The sequence below is a fragment of the Leptidea sinapis genome, chromosome 26 (assembly GCF_905404315.1).
Source record: "Leptidea sinapis chromosome 26, ilLepSina1.1, whole genome shotgun sequence".
NCBI classification, from domain to species: Eukaryota; Metazoa; Arthropoda; class Insecta; order Lepidoptera; family Pieridae; genus Leptidea; species Leptidea sinapis.
The window spans coordinates 1,174,722-1,199,285 of record NC_066290.1 but is presented as its reverse complement, the minus strand read 5'-3'; the positions used below and the strand labels follow the sequence as shown (position 1 = coordinate 1,199,285).

The window sequence follows — 24,564 nt, the reverse complement described above, 5'->3', positions numbered from 1 at the left end:
TTATTATATTATACAATATTACATTGTAAACATATTTTTTGATGAAAAAAAAGGCCGCTGTGTTTGTAGTTTTTGACTTTCAATAATTGATGTCACATCACATCCTATTTTGAATAAAAATATTTGAATTTGAAATTGATTATGAACGATGCGGGACTCAAAGCCGCAACCTCTCACGTTCCGTGCGAATGTTGTTTTCAACTAGGCCAACCGTTTGAGTGACATATTGTTTAATCCCAAATGTAAGTAGTATGTACCCATCACCAAGTGATGCATATTTCTTCCACTTTGTTTCGGCAGTTTCTATCGCTTCCTGCCGCTTAGCGCCGCATCCCAAGCGGCCTCCCGTGTCTCCAGGGAGACAGTCAATGACATAGTCACTATCAGGTCTCTTACCATCTTCATGTGAAATACTTCTTAGCTCTAGGATATCCTGCAAATTGCCAATAGCGAAGGGTATACGGCCAGAACTGCGGGGGAAAATTGGCCATGATGCGTCATCAGCAAGTCTATGTTGGATCAGCAACACAATGTAGGTTAGCACATTAAGTATTGAAATAAATAGTTTCGTCTCGTACAATAGATATTTATTTATGTTCATTGATAACTATCGAAATATACACAAAGCGATAAAATATACAATTATTACAAAACAATACAAACAGATTCAATCACACGTCTAGATCATCAATTGAACCCCTCGATGTCTATCAATATCAAATAATATAAATAGAGAGATAACTATACCTAGGTAAGTAACATAACAGACGCCGATGACGCATTTTAAAGAAGCGAAACACAGACTAACGGCCATTCCCAATATTCAGTCTATCACTTACTTGAGATAAAAATCGTAACTATCGTTGACTTTTCTGTCCCAATAAACTTATCGAACTAATGAATAAGGTAACTCACCTTATCCGTACACGCTGTCTGTCAATGGGACGACGCGACGTATAGTTTACCAGCGATAGAAGTTTGTATGGAAATTGCAACAGTGAACTGGCGATAAGAATCGGGTATATTGGGACAGCTTCAGATTATTGACAGCTAATTACTGATAGGAGAAGGTAGTAATTTATCTCTATCTGTAGATAGTACCTATATTGGGAACGGCCGTAAGTAGGTAGGTATATGGTTTAGTACAAAACTTATTTGTGATACGTAATATTAATACAATAATGTTTCATGTTAGAACTCCTAAAGTTACAGTATTAATAGCGTTATAATAGCCATGTATTTCAGGCAGGGTACGTGTATGCTAAGTTAAAAGCATTAAAATCTGGCCACTGTCAAATAGCAGATGTTCTGAATATCATAAAGACCATATGAAGTGAAGTGAGTCACTCAATCGCTTCATAAAATTATCGGCTGTATAATTAGTTTGAATATTATGTCCTATACATGTGTAATAGTTAAATGTGACCAGGTGATTTTTCTGTAAATATTACAGATATAAAAAACTGATGTCGAAAGAACGTTACCTAATTAGTAAAATGACATCCCTTTACACTCCTATACATCTTTATATATATAATAAGTGATATCCACTTTTATATTGACTCATCACGATATAGGAATATTCCTTTTGTCGAGTAGAGGTCAGCTAACAACGGATTTTACGAAGTTCCACCCGCAAGTTTTTTTTATTATAAATAGAACGTCTGTAGGGTCAGCTAATCTAGTATATATTTTTTGATATCTGCAATAGTTACGGAATAATCACCTGGTCACACTTAACAATTACATCCTGTATAGTATTGGACATAAAAGTCATTCAACGATTTCGTACTTACAACGTGCAGAATATCATAATTCATAACTCAACATTGGAACACTTTATTCGGTAGTTTTGTGAGTATTTCATAATATATCTATTATGTAATGTTATTTGTATTACAGCTTGTAAATTTTCTTTAACAACGAGGTGTTAATTTTAAATATTAACACTGTTGTGTTATATCTTAGCGTCAGTCACGATCAATGACATTGCACTACCTTTCATTTTCTTGTAGCGGTACAGCCCCTCACGGTAGATAAGTATTCTACTTTAATCTCCCAAGGCAGTACCGCTTGCGTCTCACTCTCCCCGAAACAAGACAAGGTCACAACAGATGAAGGCTTAGCGGGCACGTGCACAAACCCAACCTTAGGTGTTTAGTGAGTAGGCACCGAAGGTTTCATGTGAGTCCTACATAACCTAGGCATCCGGCTGCGTTGGTATGCATGAGCATTCATCATTTCCATCGTTATTTTTTTTATGGAAAAGGAGGACAAACGAGCGTACGGGTCACCTGGTGTTAAGTGGTCACCGCCGCCCACACTCTCTTGCAACACCAGAGTAATCACAGGAGCGTTGCCGACCTTTAAGGAAGGAATTCGTTGTCTTGGAGGGTAGCCCTTTCTTCTTTGTCTGGTCGCAAAAAAAATAAAGTCTAGTTTTTTTTTATGTATCATTTAAAAAGGAGTTTGCGGAGTTTTGTGCTGTTAGAAATGGCATAAATACATCTTAATATATATCAATTACGTGACACGTTGTTTGTCCGCGATGGACTCCTAAACTAATGAACGGATTTTAATGGGGATAACTACATCGAGTATATACGAGTCGATACGATTATAAACGTCATTAAAGTCCTGTCGTCGAGAGCTATTGCAATGCAACTAACCAACAGAATTGGACAACCATCGCGATAAGAGCAACCATCAGAGAGGACAACCCCATAACCACGACCACTCTGCCAGGACTGAACGTCTAACAAAAAGAATGTATATACCTAGTAAATTCGTATATTATAACACGGGTGGTTAAATAAAGTTAGGTTTACCCGGGCATAACTAGTATTACCCAAGCGCTTTGGGTATAGTCTGTAAATTTAAGGAACATTCTTCTCGCGAGCTCTACTTTTTTCGAACATAAAGGAATAAATATAAAATTTAATTTTCAGTAGTTTAAAAAAAAATATTTATAGTGACGATTCAAAAGGGCTTATATTAAGCCTATTTAAATAAAGTATTTTTATTAGTAGTAAACTTTAAAAAAACAGTAAGAATGAGAACTGAGTGGATACCCACTAAGTATCAAACAGATTTAGCAGTGTTGTAAACACAATTATTAGAACAATTATCACACGAGCGACCTCAATTCCTACGGCTTCTCGTTTTTCACAAACTTTTTCAAAAAATCTAGTTTCAATCAATATGTTATGTTTTTAAAGTGATAACCCTCACTTCTAGCATTAATACACAAATAAAATTTGAAAAACAAAATTTTATGAACGATGCGGGATTCGAACCCACGACCTCCGGCGTTCCGTGCCGGTGCTCTAACCAACTGAGCTAACCGTTCGAGTACCGCCTCGTTATAAAATTCTTTTTACTTTGTTCGTTCATAAAATTTGGTTTTTCAAATTTTATTTGTAGTTTCAATCAATTCATGTCTATCATTACTATATAACCTGTGTATAAATTATTGCTTCGTTATACAAAATTAGGTCTTATTTAAACTATCCCTAATTATTATATGACTTTAAAAGCGAGCCCTGCCCTAGTATTAAAATATGGTTGGATAAAAAAAAAACAATAAATAATATTAGATACCATTAAATTTATTATTTTAAATTGTTGGGTATAGGACTGGAAAATTCATTAAGATTTAAGCATTATAATATCAAATCCTCTTTTAATTTTTAATAGAATCATAAATGTTCGTATTTATTTAATTTTTTTTTGTATGTTTTGAAGAGAGAACTGTTTAGGTGTGCTAACGTCTTTATTTTATGGATATTGAATGAGATCAAGCTGTCACTCTTATTCGGACGAAGTCGGCTCGAATCATCTACCAAAGTAATTGTTTATATATTTAGAGTTATTTATATATTATTGTAAGTACATAACAAATTGATATAATATTATTAATCGTAAGTCATTAGTGGACCAAAAGAATGTTAAAACCTTTATATAAAAATTGCCATAATATCAAAAAATCCAAGGCAGTGCCTGACCTTTCGTACTGAATTAGATGCTACGAACGATTTTTGAATAGAACATTTTGAACCCAATATTTCTGTATCTGAAGCAAATACATGTTTACTACACAAAAAATATCACCTATATTTTTCCACTCCCGGTGGAGTACCGTGCGTGCGTTTCACTGCAGTGCGAAACACTTTAAGATCTAACTAACATTCCGCCTGGAGAGGTAGTGTAACTTAGGTTTGTACAGATCAGACGTCTCATACCGCTGCACCATCAGCCTCGGGGCCTTCAACTTGCCGTTGGTCTTTGCTGGTGTGTTCTGCTCGTAGTTCTCAACTGATTTGTCACTGGACGGGCTGTTCGGGAGCTCTGGAACGTGAGAATAAAGATTGTAATTATTAACATGATGACTAATAGGATAAAATTAAGTCACTCATCAACAGATCCTGCTTATGTTAACTGTAAAAGTCAATACATTCTGAAAAATACAAGGCCTCTGTCTTTGCCCCTCCGGTGACGTTTAACGACTGCTTTGCCGGGAGTTTAGTGCCCTTCAAACGACGTCGTAAAATACCAGCAACAATTCGCCTTCGCATAAATATTTCCATGACCAGCTCTTTAGTATTGATTGGTGGCACATCATAGCACTGGTTCGTTGCGTCTCTTACAGCAAACTGCAAACAACAGGCGTAGCGAAACCGGGTGACAGCTGGAAACAATAAATTCGAACTGCAAAGGTCCGAAAAGGAAATACAGCCTCGCCATTGTGTTACTCAACTGGAACAAGCAAGTTCTGGGCGTTGTTGAAAACTACGATTGGTAAATACAGCCAGCCGTCTCCGCAGCTGTTGTGCCTGGGGAATAGCACCTTGGCCCATACGGCAAATGAGAAAGATCATGTACACTCGACATGCACTCTTCAACTTAGGACGACAGTAAAAACACACACTCGTATCAGAGCTCTATGCTTCATGACAATAAACTGTTCAGAAAGCTCTGTTTCTTAATGAGGGTGCATGCAAACAAAAGGCTCACGTGATGGGGAGAGGTGAGGCAACCGCCCATGAACATCCGCAACGACAGGTGTCAAGAGATGCGTTGCCGGCCTTTAAGGTGGGAGTATGCTCTTTCCTTGAAGGCACTTAAGTCGTATCGGTTCGGGAAAACAGCAGCCGGTAATTGATTCCACAAAGTGGCTGTGCGAGGCAAGAAATTTCTTGCAAAACGAGCTGTTGTGGAATGCAAGACGTCAACGTGATGTGGGTGATATTAAACATTTTAACGTAATGTAACGGTGGTGGAATTCGGCTGCTGGTATCAGCCCGGACAACTCCTCTGAGCACTCCCCGTGATATTTCCTTGAATGTTCAGAAGTCGAGCGTAGGGTACAAGTTAAAAAACGTGTTAATTTTTGATAATATAAGATAATGACAGCTCATTCGATTCGGAATGACGTCTAGAAAAATGTATCGACAGTATGTATTAGTAAATTAAAATTAAATAATTGCAATTGTAGTTTTCAAATTAAGACAAAAAAGACAGCATTTACTCTTTCGTTAATTAATGAAAGAGTATAAATATATGAGGAATTAAAAAAAAATATCCTTATGAAGGGGAAATTTCCAATAAAAAAGGTACGACTCTCAGAACTCTATCGCTATAATTTATGTCCTCGAATGGCGACCACGTACCGGAAGACGTAGTGGTTAGTACGCACAAGATGAATCGAAGTTCTGGTCAAGATCGCCAGAGTAGGTTGGATGAGGGCAGGACCGATCGTCATGACAGTCTGTGGGGCCTTTGTCCAGCACTGTATTATCATATATGCGCAGATCATATTTCCCAACATTTCCATAAATTAGTACCGTCACTTAGTCTACTTTCACTATATCTTCTTGTGAAATTTAGACATGACCAAATCACCTGAACTAAACTGATTTACATCTCAAACTAGTGTTGTTAATGAATTGAAGGGTGTGGGGCCTGTGTTATTAAAGGCGGCAATTGAGATATTTAACTCTCAGGTGGTTTTGCAATGTGGTTATTACTCACATCATATTATGTTAACTTTTTGAGTACAAGTTGCCACTTAACATCAGATGGCACATAACACACTCGTCCCATTACTTATTCCCATATATAGTATCTCTAGTTACCAGTTCTCCTTGGTCGAGGCAATCCAACTCGCCTTGCTTTCCCCAAATATTTAGATCTTGTGTTTGCTATCCTACCATCATATGTTGTTTCTTCTGTATCTAAAAGGAGGCAATGAGTGTGATTAGATATATTTTATTAAATTTACTGTATGTAAACCTTTATAAAAGTGGAAAACTGATTATATTTATGAATATATTTTCTTTATTTTTGGAGGATTTTAATCACCATGTATGTTTTCTCAGTTAAAATATATGAGGTCGTCATCAGACCAACATCGAATTTATTATTCTGCAATAGGTGAGCAGGTACATAATTATTGAAATTTAAAAAAAATCCTTTGCAGAGGGGTGAAAATATCAATAAAAATACCGGCAAAATATCTCTATTAAATATTTGTACTTATGTCATTCCTGGAAACATTGTTTGGGAAATAGTATTATACATGGACAGATAAAAACTGTCCATGTATAATACTATTTTCTCATTTTACGCCTAGTAAGACAATGACTCACCTTGAGTTGTCGAAGAGATTTGATCACTGCTTAACCTCCTTATTTTATTTGGTGTTAAAACACTCCTATTATTATTATCAGCTGTTGTTTCAATATCAATTTTTCTTTTCAAACCATTATCAGATGCATTATCGATGTTAGATTCCATTACGTAATCTATTCTGGGCATTTTTGTTGGGGATTCATCTACCAAATTACCAAGAATAATCTCCATAATTTCTCTTCTAGATGTGTTATTAACCATGTCTTGCAATTTATCGTCGTAATCACTTCCTATTTCAAAGGAACAATCAGATTTATCTGGACTTAAAATTGGAGATAAACTATTTTCTTCATAGCCCATTGGTAAGGACACTTCAGTGGTAAGGTTGACATTTTTAACTTTATTTGTTTGAGGTAGTTTTAGATGTCCATTTCTCTGATAATTAACAATTTCATAATTACCAAAACTCTTTGCCACATCTCGTACAACATTCTCTTCATATGTATTGCAGTTGATTAAATATATCTTATTGATAACTGAATTCTTCATAACATAGTTTTTATAAAAATTTTCAAACTTAGCTTGTTCCAATTCAGCGTCGTATTTTTCATGTTCAGCGAAATAACGAAAATTTTCTTGCTTTAATTTATTAGATGGTTCCATAGTCTCGTCACTAATCTCTTCACAAATCACAGAAATATTTAGTTCAATATTTTCAGTGTTTGTAGTTGTAGCTGTTATAATGTCATTTTCTCTTTTTTGAGATTTAAAAGGAATTGAAATCTCAGTGGTTTCACCCTCATTTTGATTATTATTTATTATTGGCGTACCAGAAGTGCAAATAATATCTTCACATTCTTTTTTAATAACTGGATCTGTGTTATGTGTATGAACTGTTGAATTATCTTCAATAATGATTGGCTTATCACTTTCAGTATATTTAGCTTGCAGATTGGTCAATTGACTTTTTGCTGTTTCATTAATATTTTCATTATTATGTATTATATACTGTGTTTGTGACATGCTAGCACCACAAACAAATTCTAATTCAGGTCCCGGTATGCTTGAATAAACTTGACTCAAACTAGGCCTTACATTTGCCTGAAACTCCAACAACAATGCAGCTTCTTGATTCATTCTTCTTTGTTCTTCTTCTAAGAATTTTCGCATTTTCATAATTTTTTTGGCTTCCTCAAAATTAGCAGCAATTTTAGGTTTCCGTAATGTTATATCAGGTACAAAAGGTAATTTAGGAGGGGAAGCTATAGCTTTCTCTAAGTGGTTATCTACTCTCACAATAGGCTTATTTTGTACTAATGTATTAGCATTTGTTCCTAACTGATGAACAATGTTTTCTTTATCACTGGGACTGGTCGAGTTGCTGCTGGTAGTATTATCTGACTTTGAGCTACTTTCTTTAGTTTCTTTTTTACTCTCTGATGACTGAGAGCCTGAAGGTCTGTGTGAACCTTTTGATGATGAACTTCCATCATTTGAATCCCTGTCAGTAGAACGTCTATTGGGATTCCCCCGACCAGACAAACTATAATGATCATCTGTTTCTTTCTTAGATTTTTTTTCCTTATCCTTCTTATCATCATTTTGTTTATTTTTGCTTGAGCTACTACTATTACTTTTTCTGTCTTTGTCTGTATGAGAACTAGATTTAGAATCTCTTGGCTTATCTTTTGAAGATGTTGATGACTTCTCTGAAGTTTTATCTTTGTCCTTCTGGCTTGATGAAGACTTTTTATCACTTGAATGTCTATGGCTAGAGCTGGTGCTTCTATGTGATTTCGAATCCCTATGGCTTGATTTATGAGAGCTTCTGTGCCTTGATGACTCTCTACTGTCTTTGTCTTTCTTTTCATATTTATCTTTAGACTTGTCTTTATCTCTGTCAGATGATTTATGCTTAGTTTCATCTTTAGACTTTTCTGACTTTTTATCATGTCGACTACTATCTTTACTACTAGATGGTTTTGAATCTGACTTTTTGTCCCTACTACTAGAATGTTTATGTGAATCTCTAGATCTATGTGAGCTTTTGTGACTCTTTCTCTTTTCTTCAATAACTTTGTCCTTTTTTATATCTTCTGAATTTAGATCAATGTCCATTGATTTTGTTTCTATCATATTAGTCACCCTAGTGTTCATATCACTTTCATAATCAATTTGTAAATTATGAGAGTTAGAGCTGTCTTCGTAAACAGGTGTTGCAAAATTGTTTATATTCACATGATTGTTGAATTGGTAAGACAACTCTGAATCCTTTGTTTCAGGCTTTTTATGATCTGAGCAGTTCTCAGCAGACTTAGAATCTAATGCAAATTTAAAGGAGCTAGGTTCTATCTTCTCTTCATTTTTAAAGGAAGAAAAGTCATTCTCAAATGCCTGCTGAGCGTCACAAGAATTTTCATTATTAAAGTTTCTTATTGGTGTCAATGGAGACATATTTCTGCGCAATGAGGAGTCAGAACTTGAATCGTCATCATCACTCTGTATTGATTTAAAGAAAGATTGTTCACTTGTTTCTTTTGCAATTTCGTCAGGCAATGGAATGTCAGTAGTAACATCCTGTTCTTTTGGTAATTCAATATTCTCTAATTCAATTTTCGGTGGACTATATTCTGGTGGAGGAATGTCTTCTGGTCGAATTTCTTCTGCAGGTAATGGAATACTTTCCTTATCGTTACTTAATTCATCATCATGAATAATCATTTCACTTACAACTGATGTTTCAGGAACATCCATTTTGTCCTTAACATCATCTATATATACAGTATTGTCATCTTTTATTTTGAGTGCACCCACATCAGTTTTATTATCATTTCTTATTTCTATTGAATCATTATGCCCATCATTACTTTTAACAGATCCAGGACTGACAGCCTCAAGATCTGTTGGGAGCAGGTCAATTTTCCCATTTGAAGTTTCAGATGTTGGGTTTTTCTTTCTTGCTATACCCAAGTAGTTATATACTACATCTTCTACTTTAGTTATGAATACAGTTGATACTTTAGGATTGACAACTTGATCAACAATTCTTTCTACACCTTGTTCTAAGTAGTTTCCCCTGCAATTAAGTATTATATTATTCAATAAGGTTTGCTATTGTACATAAAACAATATAGGGCTTTTCATTGCACACAAAATCTGAAATTGACTGAAACACAGTTAATGCAAGTTATTTTATTATTTTATTTGTACATACTTTATGTTACATTTGACATGCACAATCAGAAAACCAAGGCTCAGCCAATGTTGTTCAAAAGGAAAACCAAAGATTTTTTATTAAATTGAAAATATATATTGTTTTGCTAAATAAAATTGAAAACACAGGATTTCAGAACCAGAAACTTAGTCTTATTCTTACTCATAATCTTATTTCCCACAATTTTCTAATATAAGGAAAAAAGTGAGTGATGAAAATTACAGTAAATACATATAAAAAAACAATGAATAAATCACTTCTCACTTCTCTGCTGCTTAAAGTAAAAAATGTAGGTTTCTATAAATAATAATAAAACCGACAGTGAATTGAACGCTCATATTAATTGAAAAAGACTGCAGTGTGTTACTTTATAAAATCAATAAAAATATTCAGGTATGAAATTTTTCAACCAATTTCTCTGCCACATACACCTATCCACACACAGAGGCCAGAAATGATTATTTTTAATGTTATTATTTACTATGTTAAACAGAATAATATTTATATAGAACAGAATAATATTAGAAGTTATTGAAATATATTTTATTTACCTTTCAGAAAGCAGTTTCTAGAAAACTGCTTTTGACAATATGTTGTGAGTAGAGCACTACCTCAATACTTCACTTATGAAGCATGCAATAAGAACTATTGAAATCTAGACAATTAATATCTTTCGAAAGGTCACATGAGAAAGGTTATGTAAGTCCTGTCAAAGGGAAAACAGGCTAGATAGGCTGTGATAGGAAATAATGTGAAAATATAGAATATAGAAGCTTTTGCAAATAAAAGGGAATCAAAATGGTATACTATTAGTTTAACTCCACCGTAAAATAGATATTTATGCATATGTCTTAGGTATATTGACAAAGCGGTGATATTACAATTTCACTAGTGATATTATAATAAAACAGTAGATTGTCAATCCACTTCATTTCTTACAATTTAACGGCCTGGTTTTAGTGGCACTGTAATATCACAGGTACACTAAAGTGATATTATAATAAATCTAAGTATATTACAAATAAAGTTAGCAGTGTGAGACATTGAGAGTTCTGAATCACTATAGAGTATCCGTGACATTATAATGTCTCTAAAACCAGGCCGTTAAATTGTAAGAAATGAAATGGTTTGACAATCTACAGTTTTATTATAATATCACTAGTGAAATTGAAATGTCATGGATTTGACAATATACCTGCAACATATATATGATTTAGAACCACTATAGCTTAATTTATGAAAAAGAAAGAAATATTCAGCAGAATTATTGTATCCAACCTTGGCAAAATATGATAGGTCACTAAAAATCTTGTAGGTAAAGCCACTTATAATAAATAATAGTTTAAAAAAACTAAATAAAACACCCTTTTTATAGAAAATCCAACTAAAACTTGAAAATAAATATTAAATTAAGAATAGTGTTAAAAATTTTGATGAATATAAATTAATAATGTGTACTCAAATGAGAAAAAAATATTTTGTTAAAAAAATGTTTGGGGTGCTTTTTAAAATAATATCCAAATGATAATTCATCTACTCATGTCTAATAATAAAATATTTTAGTACAAAGTTAAGAAGCTCTCATCTATATTCAGTTTTCACTATTAGAAACTGGTAAACTGTAATCATGGCTTTTCTTTTCTTGAATAAAGTAGTTGTAAAACATGAATTTTTAATGTTAAGTGAAAGGAGTAAGACATACTCAAATATATGCTTCCTCAGTTTTTCTCTTAGCTGGTTCTTGTTCAGATCTGGCTGCCAGCACTGTCTAGCCAGGAATGTAGATACAGAGTTCTCAACTCTTTGCCGAAGATTTTGGTATGCTGGTCTTGTATCAACATCAGCTATACAATCCTTCCGGAACTGGAGAGAGTAAAGTATGTTATTTTCTAACTAATGCATGTCTCTTTTCTTTTATGCTCATAATTTGTACAACACTTGTTCCATCAATTTTAAATATTTGATTATTTCTTTCTAGCAATATCTTGAGTTCAGTTAACAATATATATATATGGATACCTAGTGATGTTTCCTGATTTTTTAATAGTAATTAAACGCAAATCGTTTTGTTGTGAATGTCTGTTACTAATTCGTAAGTCTGAGAATTACATGACTTATGCAAAATATATATATAGTTTTTAAAAATATTTAAAATATAATTCTAATTTGTTTTCATTACAAACCTGATCAAAAATTCCTTTGGATTTAAGTTCGTACACCAATTGGTCAACTAAACGAGGATCTCCTGGCATATATTGTACGTGAGCCATCTTGTATTAAATAATAAATTCAGTGTTTATTTTATTTGAAACATTATATAATTTTTATTTAATTTTAAAAAGGACAAAATTGGAAATGTATTTGTTTTAAATACGATTTTTACAATTATATCTTTTTTTAATAATGGCTCCGCTGAGTGTCACTGGGTGGCGACGATTCTGCCATGTCGTGGTGGATATTTACGTGAGGTACATAAATAATGTATGGACTATGTTCAGCGACACAGCTGTGGTTTTCTATAGTGGGCTGAAAAATTGGCAACTCAAAATTAAATACGGTTACTTTAAAACACATATAATTATTGTCGTAAACCTTAGTAAATTCTTTATAATAGTAGGGATAATATAATGTATCGAGGTTAAATATAAAATAAACGAAAATATAAAAGTTAAAGGGTAGAATATTTGCTAGAATTCAAAACTATATTCCATCAAAGCCATGGTTCTCAGGTTTGGTGTTGAGCAGGAGAGTGACGTGTATCTTGACGCTTATGTGTTTGGGCCACGTTTGCTCTCCTGTTCAACTGGCGAAATTTGGAATTGTGAATAGTGATCTGTGTGAATGTGGTGAATTGGGTGACCTGAACCATATATTTTTATCATGTCCAAAATATAACCGGGAATCGTTATACCCGGGTCTTATTCAGTGTCATGTCCCACTTCCTACTTCTGTTGACATCCTCTTATCCTCTGTTAAACCTTGTGTATATAAACTTCTTTCCTCATTTATCCTATTAAATGATATTAAACTGTAAATAAGTAGTATAAGTATTCCATTATATATTATTTTCTATCCTTTCCTGATCCTATCAAAAATTTCGTTAGTTATTTTCTATTTTTTTTTTTAAGTAAATAAGTTTCCGAAAAAATAAAAACTTGACAAAGGCTCAATCGCTTAACGCGCAGAGCCAATAAACCAAGAAGAAGAAGAAGCATGTACCTAACTTGAAGTGACAATGACAATTGACAACTGAAAAGCTCGGTCTCTCCCCACGGCCCACCCCCCTGATTAATCTGAACTTGACGCCGCGTCAAGAAAGTCGTGTTTCTGTTTACGTGAGTGTTCTCGGTTGAAAAATTTAAATTACTATATAGAAACTATTGTGTTGTATACAATATAGTGTGTTTATGGTGATTTTTATCAGCTTTTAAAAGTGTAGTGCAGAAACTTATTAGTAAGTATGTAACAGTATTTATGTTATTATCTTACGCCATGATATGCCGCCCGCCATTACGCTTTATTAGGTTATTGTTCCTGTTTTTATAGGAATTATGCTTGTTATTGAATCGTGTCGCAATAATTATAGCATAGTATTATTGTGTTGCATATATGGTACGCCGTTCGATACTTTCAGAGGAATTTTCATTATGTTTTGATGGATCGTTTTGAGGTTAGAACAAGCGTCTTTACGATTCCAAATTAAAACTTAAAAAAAAAAGACTTCTAAGCGTTGTAGTCTGTTATGTCTCTGAAATCTCACTATAAATATTTCTAAATGTAATTTAATTAATATTTTGACTGTTTAGAAGTAAGGCCCACGTAAATAGAGCTCGTATAGACAAAAAACAAGGAAGCGGGCATAATTATCTAATGTAACAACCTGTCTCAGATTTTGAAGGCATGACCTTGCTTTTAGTTATAGGTAGGTACGTAATCTAATTTCATAGCATCATAAAGTTATTATTTATGTATTTAAATGGAACACCTATGTATACATATAACATTACTTTTATAGTAGGATGCCAAACCATTTATCAAGTGTTTAGTTTGCCCCACCTTTCAGATGACAAAGCCTAATCCTCACTAAATGAAGTCATGTGTGACAATCACTGAACCAAATGTAACTTTTTATGCCACACATCCCTTTAGGTACCATGAGTAACATGGCATAAATAATATATACTTTTTTTAAATGTAGTAATTTTTGATCAGGTGGTTTTTGCAATTGTATCTAAAAAAATGTTCACTGTGACAAACTATTTCCTCAAGAATATAATTCAGTGTCATGAGATTTTATGATCTTATTATAAATTAATTTTTAATATTTACCTGACATTTATGAATAGGGATATTCTATAACAATCTAGCAGACAGTATCTCAAATTGTAATTTTTTAATTGTTATTAATAATGATAGGAATTATCAGAATTTGCAGTAAGTTTTGTGAATGAAACTTATATTTACTCAGTAACGTAGCCTATGTGAATGTTTCCTTCAGAACAAGAAGCCACTCAAGTGATTCATAAGATTCCCTTATGAAATAAAATTTACAAGCCAACACTTACAGCAAGTAGCAAGATATTTACTTGAGTTGTTTACATGAACAACAAATAATATTAGCTTACAGAATGCTTAGAAAACATTGAATTTACAATTCTAATAAGGAACACATTACTTGACCTGAGGACAAAAGAGAAACTCGAAGTTTATGCTAATTTTGATGCAATTGTGATTTATGCAAAATGATTTTCATATGAAAGAGTCTGAATTATATACAAAACAATATTATATATATCATACAGTACAAAATCCTTTTTAAGTTTGTTTGAGATATGGATTTTGTTCAAAATAGGATTTGAAATCACTTATTGACCATCACACACTACCTACCTGTAAGGAAAATTATATGTCAAACCTGAGTAGAACTCTTTCGTTAATATCATTGAATTAACAAAATTGGTTATAATCACAGATACAATAATGTGGATGTAACTTCATTTAATAACACAGCTTTACTCACATTTTATTGATGTGTGTACCGGCTAGTTTCAGACCATTTGATGGCGTACTCACCCACCACCATCGTGGTGAGTGAGTACACCATCATGTGCTGCCTCAGACTGATGAAGGACCTTGTAATGGTCCAAAACTAGTCAGTACCATTAATTGACTTTGACTATCATACTCATGACAACCAAGTTCAATACCAAGTTGAACTTATTGCACAGACTAAATTTTCAAAACTTAAAACCATAATTTTATAATGTAACACATTTGTTATCTAGAAATACATTATTATACCGATGACTTAAGGACAATGCCATTGCGTTTTCCTTCAGCAAACTAGGTTTGGTCAAAAGATATGCAATTAAATATTAAGTTTAATTATTATGGATCAATGAATGTAGAGCATCTTTGTAAAGGTGTACATATTATTTCTGTTAAGTTTATGTATGAAAAATGCATAGTTTAATGAAGACTAATCTAATGATGCAATTGCCTGCCTTTTTTTTTATGGAATAGGAGGACAAACGAGCGTACGGGTCACCTGTTGTTAAGTGATCACCGCCACCCACAATCTCTTGCAACACCAGAGGAATCACAGGAGCGTTGCCGGCCTTTAAGGAAGGTGTACGCGCTTTTTTTGAAGGTACCCATGTCGTATCGTCCCGGAAACACTGCACAAGGAAGCTCATTCCACAGCTTTGTAGTCGTGGAAGAAAGCTCCTTGAAAACCGCACTCTGGAGGACCGCCACACATCCAGATGGTGAGGATGATATCCTAACTTGTGGCGTGTCTTGGAAGGTGGAATTCGGCGGCAGGAATCAGGTTAAACAGCTCTTCGGAATACTCCCCGTGATAAATGAAGCCTTAGAAGAAGTTGCGCATTTCACAACTTCCTTATCATAATGTGCAAAGTTTAATATTTTTAATAAGCTCACACAATCCATTGTGTTGAGGCAACCACCCATGGACATCTGCTACACCAGGGGTCAAGAGATGTGGTACCGGCTTTTAATTTGGGAGTACACTATAATCTTGAAGGTCACAATTAAAATCTGTGCCAACTACAAACTAATTTCTCTATTATATTTTAATAACGCAATATCTATTTGAATCACAAAGCACACAGCAATATTACTCACTGTGTACACCGTGTTATGTCAAGAAGAAACTGAAAATAAACAGATATTTAATCCAAATATTTTTATTCAAGATAGGATTTTAAATAATAGAACGTCTAAAATCACTTATAAAATGTCTAAAACTACCATCCATTTGAATAAGTATGCCTAAGAGTAGAACGGGCCTAGAGAAGAAACTCAGTGGGCTTCTTTATTTAAATATTTTTTGTTTTAAATATTAACGTGAATGTTACACATTTAATAAAACTTTTAAATGGAATAAAATGTGTGTAATTAATAACTGTTTTACATTTGATTTCAAGTATTATTTTAGGTAACCCAACATTTCAAGACCTTTCCTACCAAACCTTTAATTTTATCTTATTTCGTTCTTTGTCTTGTATCCTTTAAAAAGTGGTTTAATTAAAATTTCGTTACAATATCAGGATTCCTCTGGCGTTGCAAGGTTATGTGGGTGGCGGTGATTACTTAACATCAGGTCATCCATACACTCCATTGTTTCTCCTCTCCCCTTATCTGCTCACTTCATATTAAAAAATAATGGCAATATGCTTTTATACTAAAGTTTGCAGCTGCCTGAATCGAATTTAATTGACAATAAGAATGTTATCCTGTGGGCTCCAGCATCTTGTACAAGAAGCCGTACACATCTTGTACAAGAAGCCGTACACGACACCCGAGCCATGCTTGTTTCAGTATTCTTCTATTTTTTGTTGATATTATGTTACATACCTGCCCGCTGGCAACATTCATTGATTGTTGCTCTGTCATGCCCAAGTATTTGTAAAGCTTTTTGTAAATTCCCACATAGTCTGGGTCGAAATGGATGATCAGGAGAACCAAGGAAATGAGAGCTTGTATGAAAAGGTTGAGAGGAAACAGACATGGAAGTACTGAGGACTATGATAATGGAGGATAGATGGATGTAGTCTATGCCCTGCTCTGTGGTTTGCATTAAAACCTCAAAATATATTCAAACTATTTGTATTTACGATTTCACCTTGACAATACTGTCTTTTTATGTAAAAATCGTAATCTTATCACAAACCCGTTCGACTAGTAGTGACTTCTGTATGTAATGCAAATGATACAACAAAAGGAAAAAATTGATAGTTTCGCTTTCAGTTCAACAATGAAAAAATAATGAAGGACAAAAATCGTAAGTACAGTCTAGACATAGCGTCGCGGTAGGGTAACTTGCATACTACGACATGCGTGTCGCGCCTTTGATTTGCTTGTATGTGGTAAAATATAATATGATAGCGATGTCCGTTCCGTCTTTGTTTCAAGGCTGTGGGTTTATATATAGTATATCTGCCTGCGACATACCGTTACACCGACCACATTAACTTAATATCACGCTCAATCGGGATCTCTAAAATATTCGCGTTAGCAAGGCAGTAATTTTAAGATTGGCCCTACATCAAATACGTCCTCCGCGTTCATATAGAACTTGGTATGCTGTGCGACCTGGTGGGCACTGGGTGCTGCAACAGAGCGTATAACAAAAACTATTTCTCCACTTTCTATTTCAAGGTTGAACGGTGCAGAAATTGCAGCGCCACCTGGTGGAGAGCAGCAATAAATATAATGGCACAAAAACATTCTTCACAGAGAATATACTTAAGACAGTAATTTCCATAGTGATTAGTTGAACGGTGTCGGAGTAATAAGTCAACTTACATTAATTATTATATGTAGGTATATAAAAATCAATTTTTTTGTATAATATCGATAGTAATAATATTGGTCGGGATTATCGTTAGTCGTCGTCGTCGTGTAATAGTTACTAAAATATTAATATTGTTCTTTCAGGTCAGTGATACCATGGTATTTATTAGTAAAATAGATCTAAACAGAGATGAATAGCAATATTTAATTTCATCATAATCAATCCTTGTTAAACTGGAATATAATCGACGACCTAAACGGACAATTGTTTTAGTCACAGACCTGGCCTATAGATGGCTCTGAGTAGATTCAATTCCTAATAGCTATATTATGTTAATTTACAACTACACTGTCGACATACAATTAAGTAGATACTTATAGAGTTTTTATGCATTTCTTCGTCGGTAAAAAATGTGTGTATGTATAATCAACGGCAAAGGTCTCACTATAACTCTGCGTTAAGAAGAATATCTTGGAATAGTTATATAATTTAATATTCATCCCAATGACGTCATGTTGTTGTGGAGAGGTAATTTTCGGCCTCTTAAGAATTATGCATAAATTTAAATAATTTATAATATGATACTTTTGATTTTTGTATGAAATAACACAAGTTTTGATGATGATGATGGATGGAGGATGATGATTTAAGTTATTTTATTAGTGAATATACAACGATCTTAGAATTTTAATATATCTAGAGTATAGAATTTGGTACGAATGATTGATAAACAACCCACAAAAAGGTGAAAAGGAAAATAAATAAATACTTTTCATTTAAGAATGTGTATTTTAGATATTTTGGGGTTGTGATTATTGGGATTCTTAATATAATGTGCGTACACTCAACGGCGCCTTCGGGAGATGCAAGATAGTGTTGGCGGCGGAGATCACGTAACTACTATCAGGCAGCCTGCTGTTCGTATCAGGTTGCCCCATTAAAAATTTCGGGATTTGATCTATCTAAAATTACCGGAAACGGTACTATTATCATCGCATGCTCTAACAACGCTGTGGAAATTGGGGCAACAGGTAAACGACTCCTGACTCCTGACGCGTGATAACACGAAAGGTGAACGTTTCTGAGAAAATTATCATTGATTCAATATGTCGTGTGTTGGCGCCTTGTTATTGTATTAGGCCGCATGCAGATATATATAACGGACGACAGCGAACGAAAGCTGACAAACGAAAGGGAAAGAGTATGTGTCTTAATGTTATGACTATCATAAGTCAAAATTTCGCTAAGATTTGTGATTCGTGTAACTCCACCCCGCCCGTAGGGCCCAGAGTTAGGGTTATACGCGCTCCAAGAAACGGGCCCGGCTGAATTTGGAATAATTATGGAACGCCTACGGAAAATATGTCCTCGAATGGCGACCACCTACCGGAGGACGCAGTGTTGGTAGGCCCCCCACAAGATGGACCGACGATCTGTTCAAGATCACCGGAATACGTTAAACGAGGGCAGCGCAGAACCAGTCGTCGTGGAGATCTTTGGGGGAGGCCTTTGTCCAGCAGTGGACGTGTTGCGGATGATGATGATGGAACGCCTAATTCAATAAATGAATAGGTGTTTGTGTGGGGAGTGGCTACCAGTTTATGACATTTTATATCCATATAATATCCTCTCATAGACTATTTCTCTCAGAAACAACAGATGCTGCCAATTTAAGTATCTCCCAAATACAATCACGTACACGTTCTCATTAACGTATTCTCTTAATAATCTCAAATCATGTTCAATATTCCAAATAGTAATTGCACATTCCTGGAACTTTTTAATGTCGGCCATCTTTACTACTACCATTAAACCTATTTTAATCGAAGCGTCTCAAATTTTTCACTCGAATTCGCTTTCATTATTTAATGGAAGTTTAACTATAAGCGTGAACCTGTGAACACGTTTTTAGATGCACATCGTTCTGTCTCAGCACAAAAACTAGTAGTTTTAGGGGACGGTTGGCTTATCGAAAAATATTTCAATGTATAGAAGTCCGAAATTATTAATAACCATATCCATTGCTAAATTAAATTCCATTTACAATTATTTTGAATGTAAAATCTCTTGTTTTGTTCTATATGTATTTTCATCTATAAAACGATTATTTGTTATATTTTTTTAAGTGGGTTTTTGATTAGAATTTAAACTCGGGTGGGTTTAGCTGAATGTGCACTGTAGTGTAAAGTGTTAACAGAGGGACTTATCAGTTGGGAGTGCCGTGCAGGGTGATTGTTCACGTTCACGAGGCGCTTAACCAAAACGCAAAGTCCATTTTAGTTGCATGTATACCAAACTTGTCATCGGCGCTGACGACGAGTGTTCGGTTAGTTTCACTGTTTATTTACGGAGTCGTATCGCGCCACGTGTTCACTGACTAATGTTTGTAGTTTTAAAATAGTTTGGCGAGTCTGCCCGGTTTTTTACTATTTTAATTATACGATACCGAAGTGTTTTCTGCTGTTTTTGTTTGGTTTTAAAAATAGATAGAATATGAAATATTATTACGTGAGATTCAATGTATTTTCATCTATAGAATTAATTTAAAACGTTATTGAGTTGTATTTATTATTAAATTAAATATGGTGAAGCCAAAAATACAGTTATTAAGGCCCGTGTGTTTGTATGTTAATCTGCTCTCATGTTAGGTACCTAGTTCTAATTATAACTAGGTACTTAATAATTGTAAACATAAGACAAATAAAGATGACGTTAGCACATATTAAATAGACACATCTACACACACACGTAAACAGAAGTAAATAAGTAGTTTAAATAATAAAATATTATAAAGCTGCAGTGTTTGTTTGTTTGAACGCGCTAATCTCTGGTACTACTGGTCCGATTTGAATGATTATTTCAGTGTTGGGTAGTCCATTTATCGAGGAAGGCTATAGGCTATGTTTTTTTTTCAAAATTAGGGATCCGTAATGAAATTGCTATTTTGTAACACAAGGTGTAAAATCGAAAACCTATTTTTGCGTGCGCTGCAAAAACTATTGACAATAGAACAAAATGATGTACAATATATATATAGGCAATATTTTATTACTTATAAAACTATCGCGTGAATTATACTTTATATGGCAAAACAACGTTTGCCGGGTCAGCTAGTAGTTTAAATAACTAAAATACGCTTTGAAATTTCATAACTAAATTGAAATATTGTTAAAAATATGGAGTTCCTTTTAAAACATTCTTCTCTTAAGATTTTTTCCATTGAGATTTTTTTGTCTCCAACGAATAAACAAAAAACTACGTGACTGATTTGAAATATTCTTTCACCAGTAGATTAGTATATTATTATCACTAACTTTATTATTACTAACTAAAGTGAAGCAAGAAATTAGATAATTTAATAATTTGTTACGAGAGATGAAGCGATAAATATTATCGCACCATGTGCACACGAATCACGCATATTTATTATGAGCTGCATTTATTTAAAAAATATCGAGATCCCTACGTAACTTGTTTCAATGGAACAAATGGTAAACATTTTAACCAATGTTGGTTTGCAACACGCTGAGAGCAATGACGTAACATTTTTACTTGCTGTCAAATATGAGCTGAAGGAAGTCGGCACGAGCTACTGGTGCCTACATAATATATGAGGAGGTTTGTGAATATTTGAGCCTGCGGGTAAAATTTAAAGCAAAAGAGTTTTATAACGTTTGTTGTTTTTGTTGTAAAACGTCTTCACAATAAGCGCTTTATTAGAATTTACAATTACTTCTCATATTACTTCACTTAATGTACGAATATGGTATTAGAAGGCAACCATGCCAGGCGACTGTTGTAGCTCGACTGGCTTGCTGATCGTTTGTGTTGAACACGTTAGTAACCGATTGACAACTTGCTGAACAAAGAGTAGGTTAAGTTGTCAGGAGGCAGATTAGAGAGAACCAACATTGTCTATGGAATTAAAGTAGAGTAGACTTATGGTTTTAATATTTGTAACAAGAGATGTCGGGAACGTCGTACTACGTAGTTTATTGAGTGAGATGATAGCTTTGAATGGAGGACCAACTAAACAAGGTTTTGTTATGTATTAAATATGTAAGCTAATATACCTAGGTATATTTGTGCTTACACAGTTTTATCGGTCTGTGAACCTTAGAAATGTTGAATAGGCAAATATAAATTAGTTCAGCACGTAAATTACCGCTGAACTGTGAAATCGTTAATTCTTCGAAATTTATTTTAAACAGATTGTTATGAGGGTGATTATGTAATAATAAAATATAGTGGAGTAAGAAAAGGATTAAGCTTAGGGATTACGATTAGGCTTGATTGATTTTACTGCTGTCAGCGAATGTTAAGACTCAAGTTTACGCGTTTACCACAAAGAAAACCCCTTTTCTCGTATCATCGCTCTTCGATTACACTTCCCTTCCTCGTGTATTATTGGAATACTGAGTCTCGAAATATCGAGCAATTGCAAAAAAACAAGCTGGGCGTCATAAATAGAGCACGGCAATACTTACCCACATTTTAGCGCTCTGCATAGAGCAGGTCCGGCCACATATGGAGTATTGCTGGTATCACTGGTCTGGTGCACCCCAGTATCAGCTCGATCCATTTGACCGCGTCCAACGCAGAGCAACTTGAAATGTCGGGGACCCAGTGCTCTGTGAACGGCTTAATCACTTGGCGTTGCGTAGAGACGTCACTTCTTTGTTCTACCGCATTTATCACGGAGTGTTCCCAAGAGCTGTTTCACCTGATTCCTGTCGCGGAATTCCACCCTCGCACAACACGCTTTCTTCTTTAGCCGTTCTCAACCTCTAAGGTGTAGGCCTCCTTCCTCCTCCGCACAACACGCCACAAGTAATGATATCATCCCCACCATCAGGATGTGTGGCGGTCCTCCACAGTGCGGTTTTCAAGGGGCTTTCTTCCACGTACTACAAAGCTGTGGAATAAGCTTCCTTGTGCGGTGTTTCCGGGACGATACGACATGAGTATCATCAAAAAAAGCGCGTACATTTTCCTTAAAGGCTGGCATCGCTCCTGTGATTCATTGATTAATGTTACAAGAAAATGTGGGCGGCACATAACACCAGGTACCACCCGTACGCTTACCCGTACTTTTCCATAAAAAACGCCGTAAAAATTAATAAATCTTTTATATTATGTTTCAAGAATTGAAAAAAAAAACCTGTTAATATGATAAGTACATCAGGAAATTCTGTAAAAATAATTAATTCCAAGATATGTTGCATCATATCGTGGCATTTGTTACGAAATTCAAAGATTATTATTTAGAAACGATTATGTGGTAATTACTATTAACAATAACTTTCATAATGAAAAACGCCTTAGGAATGAAAAGTTAATTGTAACTAATAATGTTATTAAAAGAGAAATCGGCCACTGAGTTTTGTACGCCCGTTTTTCTAAGGTCTGAAGCTGCATTATATCTACAAATGGGTCATAATTATAAACGTTTTATATTATGTTATTTAAAATGCTGTATGTTATTGACAATAAAAATATTTGAATTGATTTCAATAGGTATGTTTATATATGTACTAGCTGCCCCGACAGACGTTGTTCTGTAGATAATAAAAAAAATGTTTTATAGTAATTTGCCAATAATCAAAACATCAAGAATTATTTCGTAAAAAATGCTCCCTGTTGTTATAATGAAATTGTTTCACAGCGGAACTGTCAAACTGTGCGTCACTAAATTCTCTCATGGAAAATATGTCCATACAAAACAAATATTGAAAATAAAAATAAGTATGAGTCCCAAATCGAAATAAAAACTATCCTATCTCTCAAGTTGGACCAAACTGCACTCCATGGAGTAATCCCCATTAAAATCCGTTCATTAGTTTGAAGTCCATCGCGGACAAACAACGTGTCACGTAAATTATATATATTAAGATAATATATGCTCACGTCTAGGTTCAAACGGTCTTTTTCAAACCAAGACAAAACCAATAGGTTTGGTCATATTTGTTAACTGGCCTTTATTATCTTAAACATTTATATCTGTATTATACAATCATTTAACCTAGTTTTCAAGTACAAGTTAATCGATCTTGAAAATGGACACGTGTCCTTCACATTCTGACGATTACAATATAATAAATATTACCTTTTATTGTATCTTTTAGATTATTTAAGATTTTAAATGATTAATGAAACGAGAACATGAGCGATAATAATCAAATACAGTCAGGTGTCATCATTAGGTACAATAAATCTACTAATTCCAAGTTTGTTTGAGTTGCAGTGATCGTACCCATATAACGATGAAGTTCGAAAACTGTGTCTTAAAATAGACACATAGACGTCTCTAGCAGAAAGTAAATGTTAAATAGTTAGGCACAAGCGTCTATCTTATGTTATGTTCATAAAGCTAATAGCTACGGCCCTCTCACGTTCCGCGTCGCTGCGGTTGGCCCAAGTCATACGCTGATAGCTATATAATAATATATAAATATCTTAGCTATATAAATAATCTTATTCTAAACCAGCGATTTTTAGATATTTTGCTTTTTTGTATCTCGGAAACAGCTTTGATAATTTAAATCAAATTTTGTATTTAGATAAATAATGCTTTCAAAAAGTTATCTCCTGAAAAACCGCGTAAAGGAAGTATTTTTCGTTAGAAATTATTTATTAAACTAATATAGTAATCGTTTATTTATTTCTCTGTTTTACATGGATAATAATGATTACTATCTATCTATATACAAACAAATAAACTTACAGCATATCAATTTCATTAAGTCAGATTTTCAACATTAGTTCAAAATTGTTTGACCATAATAATTGCAATAATTCTGACATTATTATAATAAGATGACAGCAAATATATTTAAATACATCAAGGGGTCATTGGGAAGGAAATATTTCATTGAACAAGATTTGATAGGCCTTAGGACCA

General features: G+C 34.1%; 2 protein-coding genes across 6 annotated transcripts in view; one reads left to right on the top strand and one right to left on the bottom strand.

The window, feature by feature from the left end:
- Positions 1 to 3,590: 3,590 nt before the first annotated feature.
- On the bottom strand, positions 3,591 to 12,223 carry LOC126972284 (uncharacterized protein DDB_G0284459-like). Its single transcript, XM_050818928.1, has 5 exons — positions 12,028 to 12,223; positions 11,547 to 11,707; positions 6,648 to 9,706; positions 6,135 to 6,233; positions 3,591 to 4,347 (listed from the first exon to the last, which is right to left on the bottom strand). Exons 1-5 carry the CDS (start codon positions 12,112 to 12,114, stop codon positions 4,178 to 4,180), a joined length of 3,576 nt encoding a protein of 1,191 aa, XP_050674885.1. The 5' UTR covers positions 12,115 to 12,223; the 3' UTR covers positions 3,591 to 4,177.
- Positions 12,224 to 13,148: 925 nt separating this feature from the next.
- LOC126972296 (myb-like protein X) overlaps positions 13,149 to 24,564 on the top strand; it is a 31,043-nt gene continuing 19,627 nt past the window's right edge. For 4 of the 5 annotated variants that reach the window (XM_050818951.1, XM_050818950.1, XM_050818948.1 and 1 more), the window contains exon 1: positions 13,149 to 13,298. The gene's annotated coding sequence lies outside the window, so the exon portion shown is untranslated. Of the gene's footprint in view, positions 13,303 to 24,564 lie in introns of all 5 variants that reach the window. The other variant, XM_050818947.1, reaches the window with a different exon arrangement.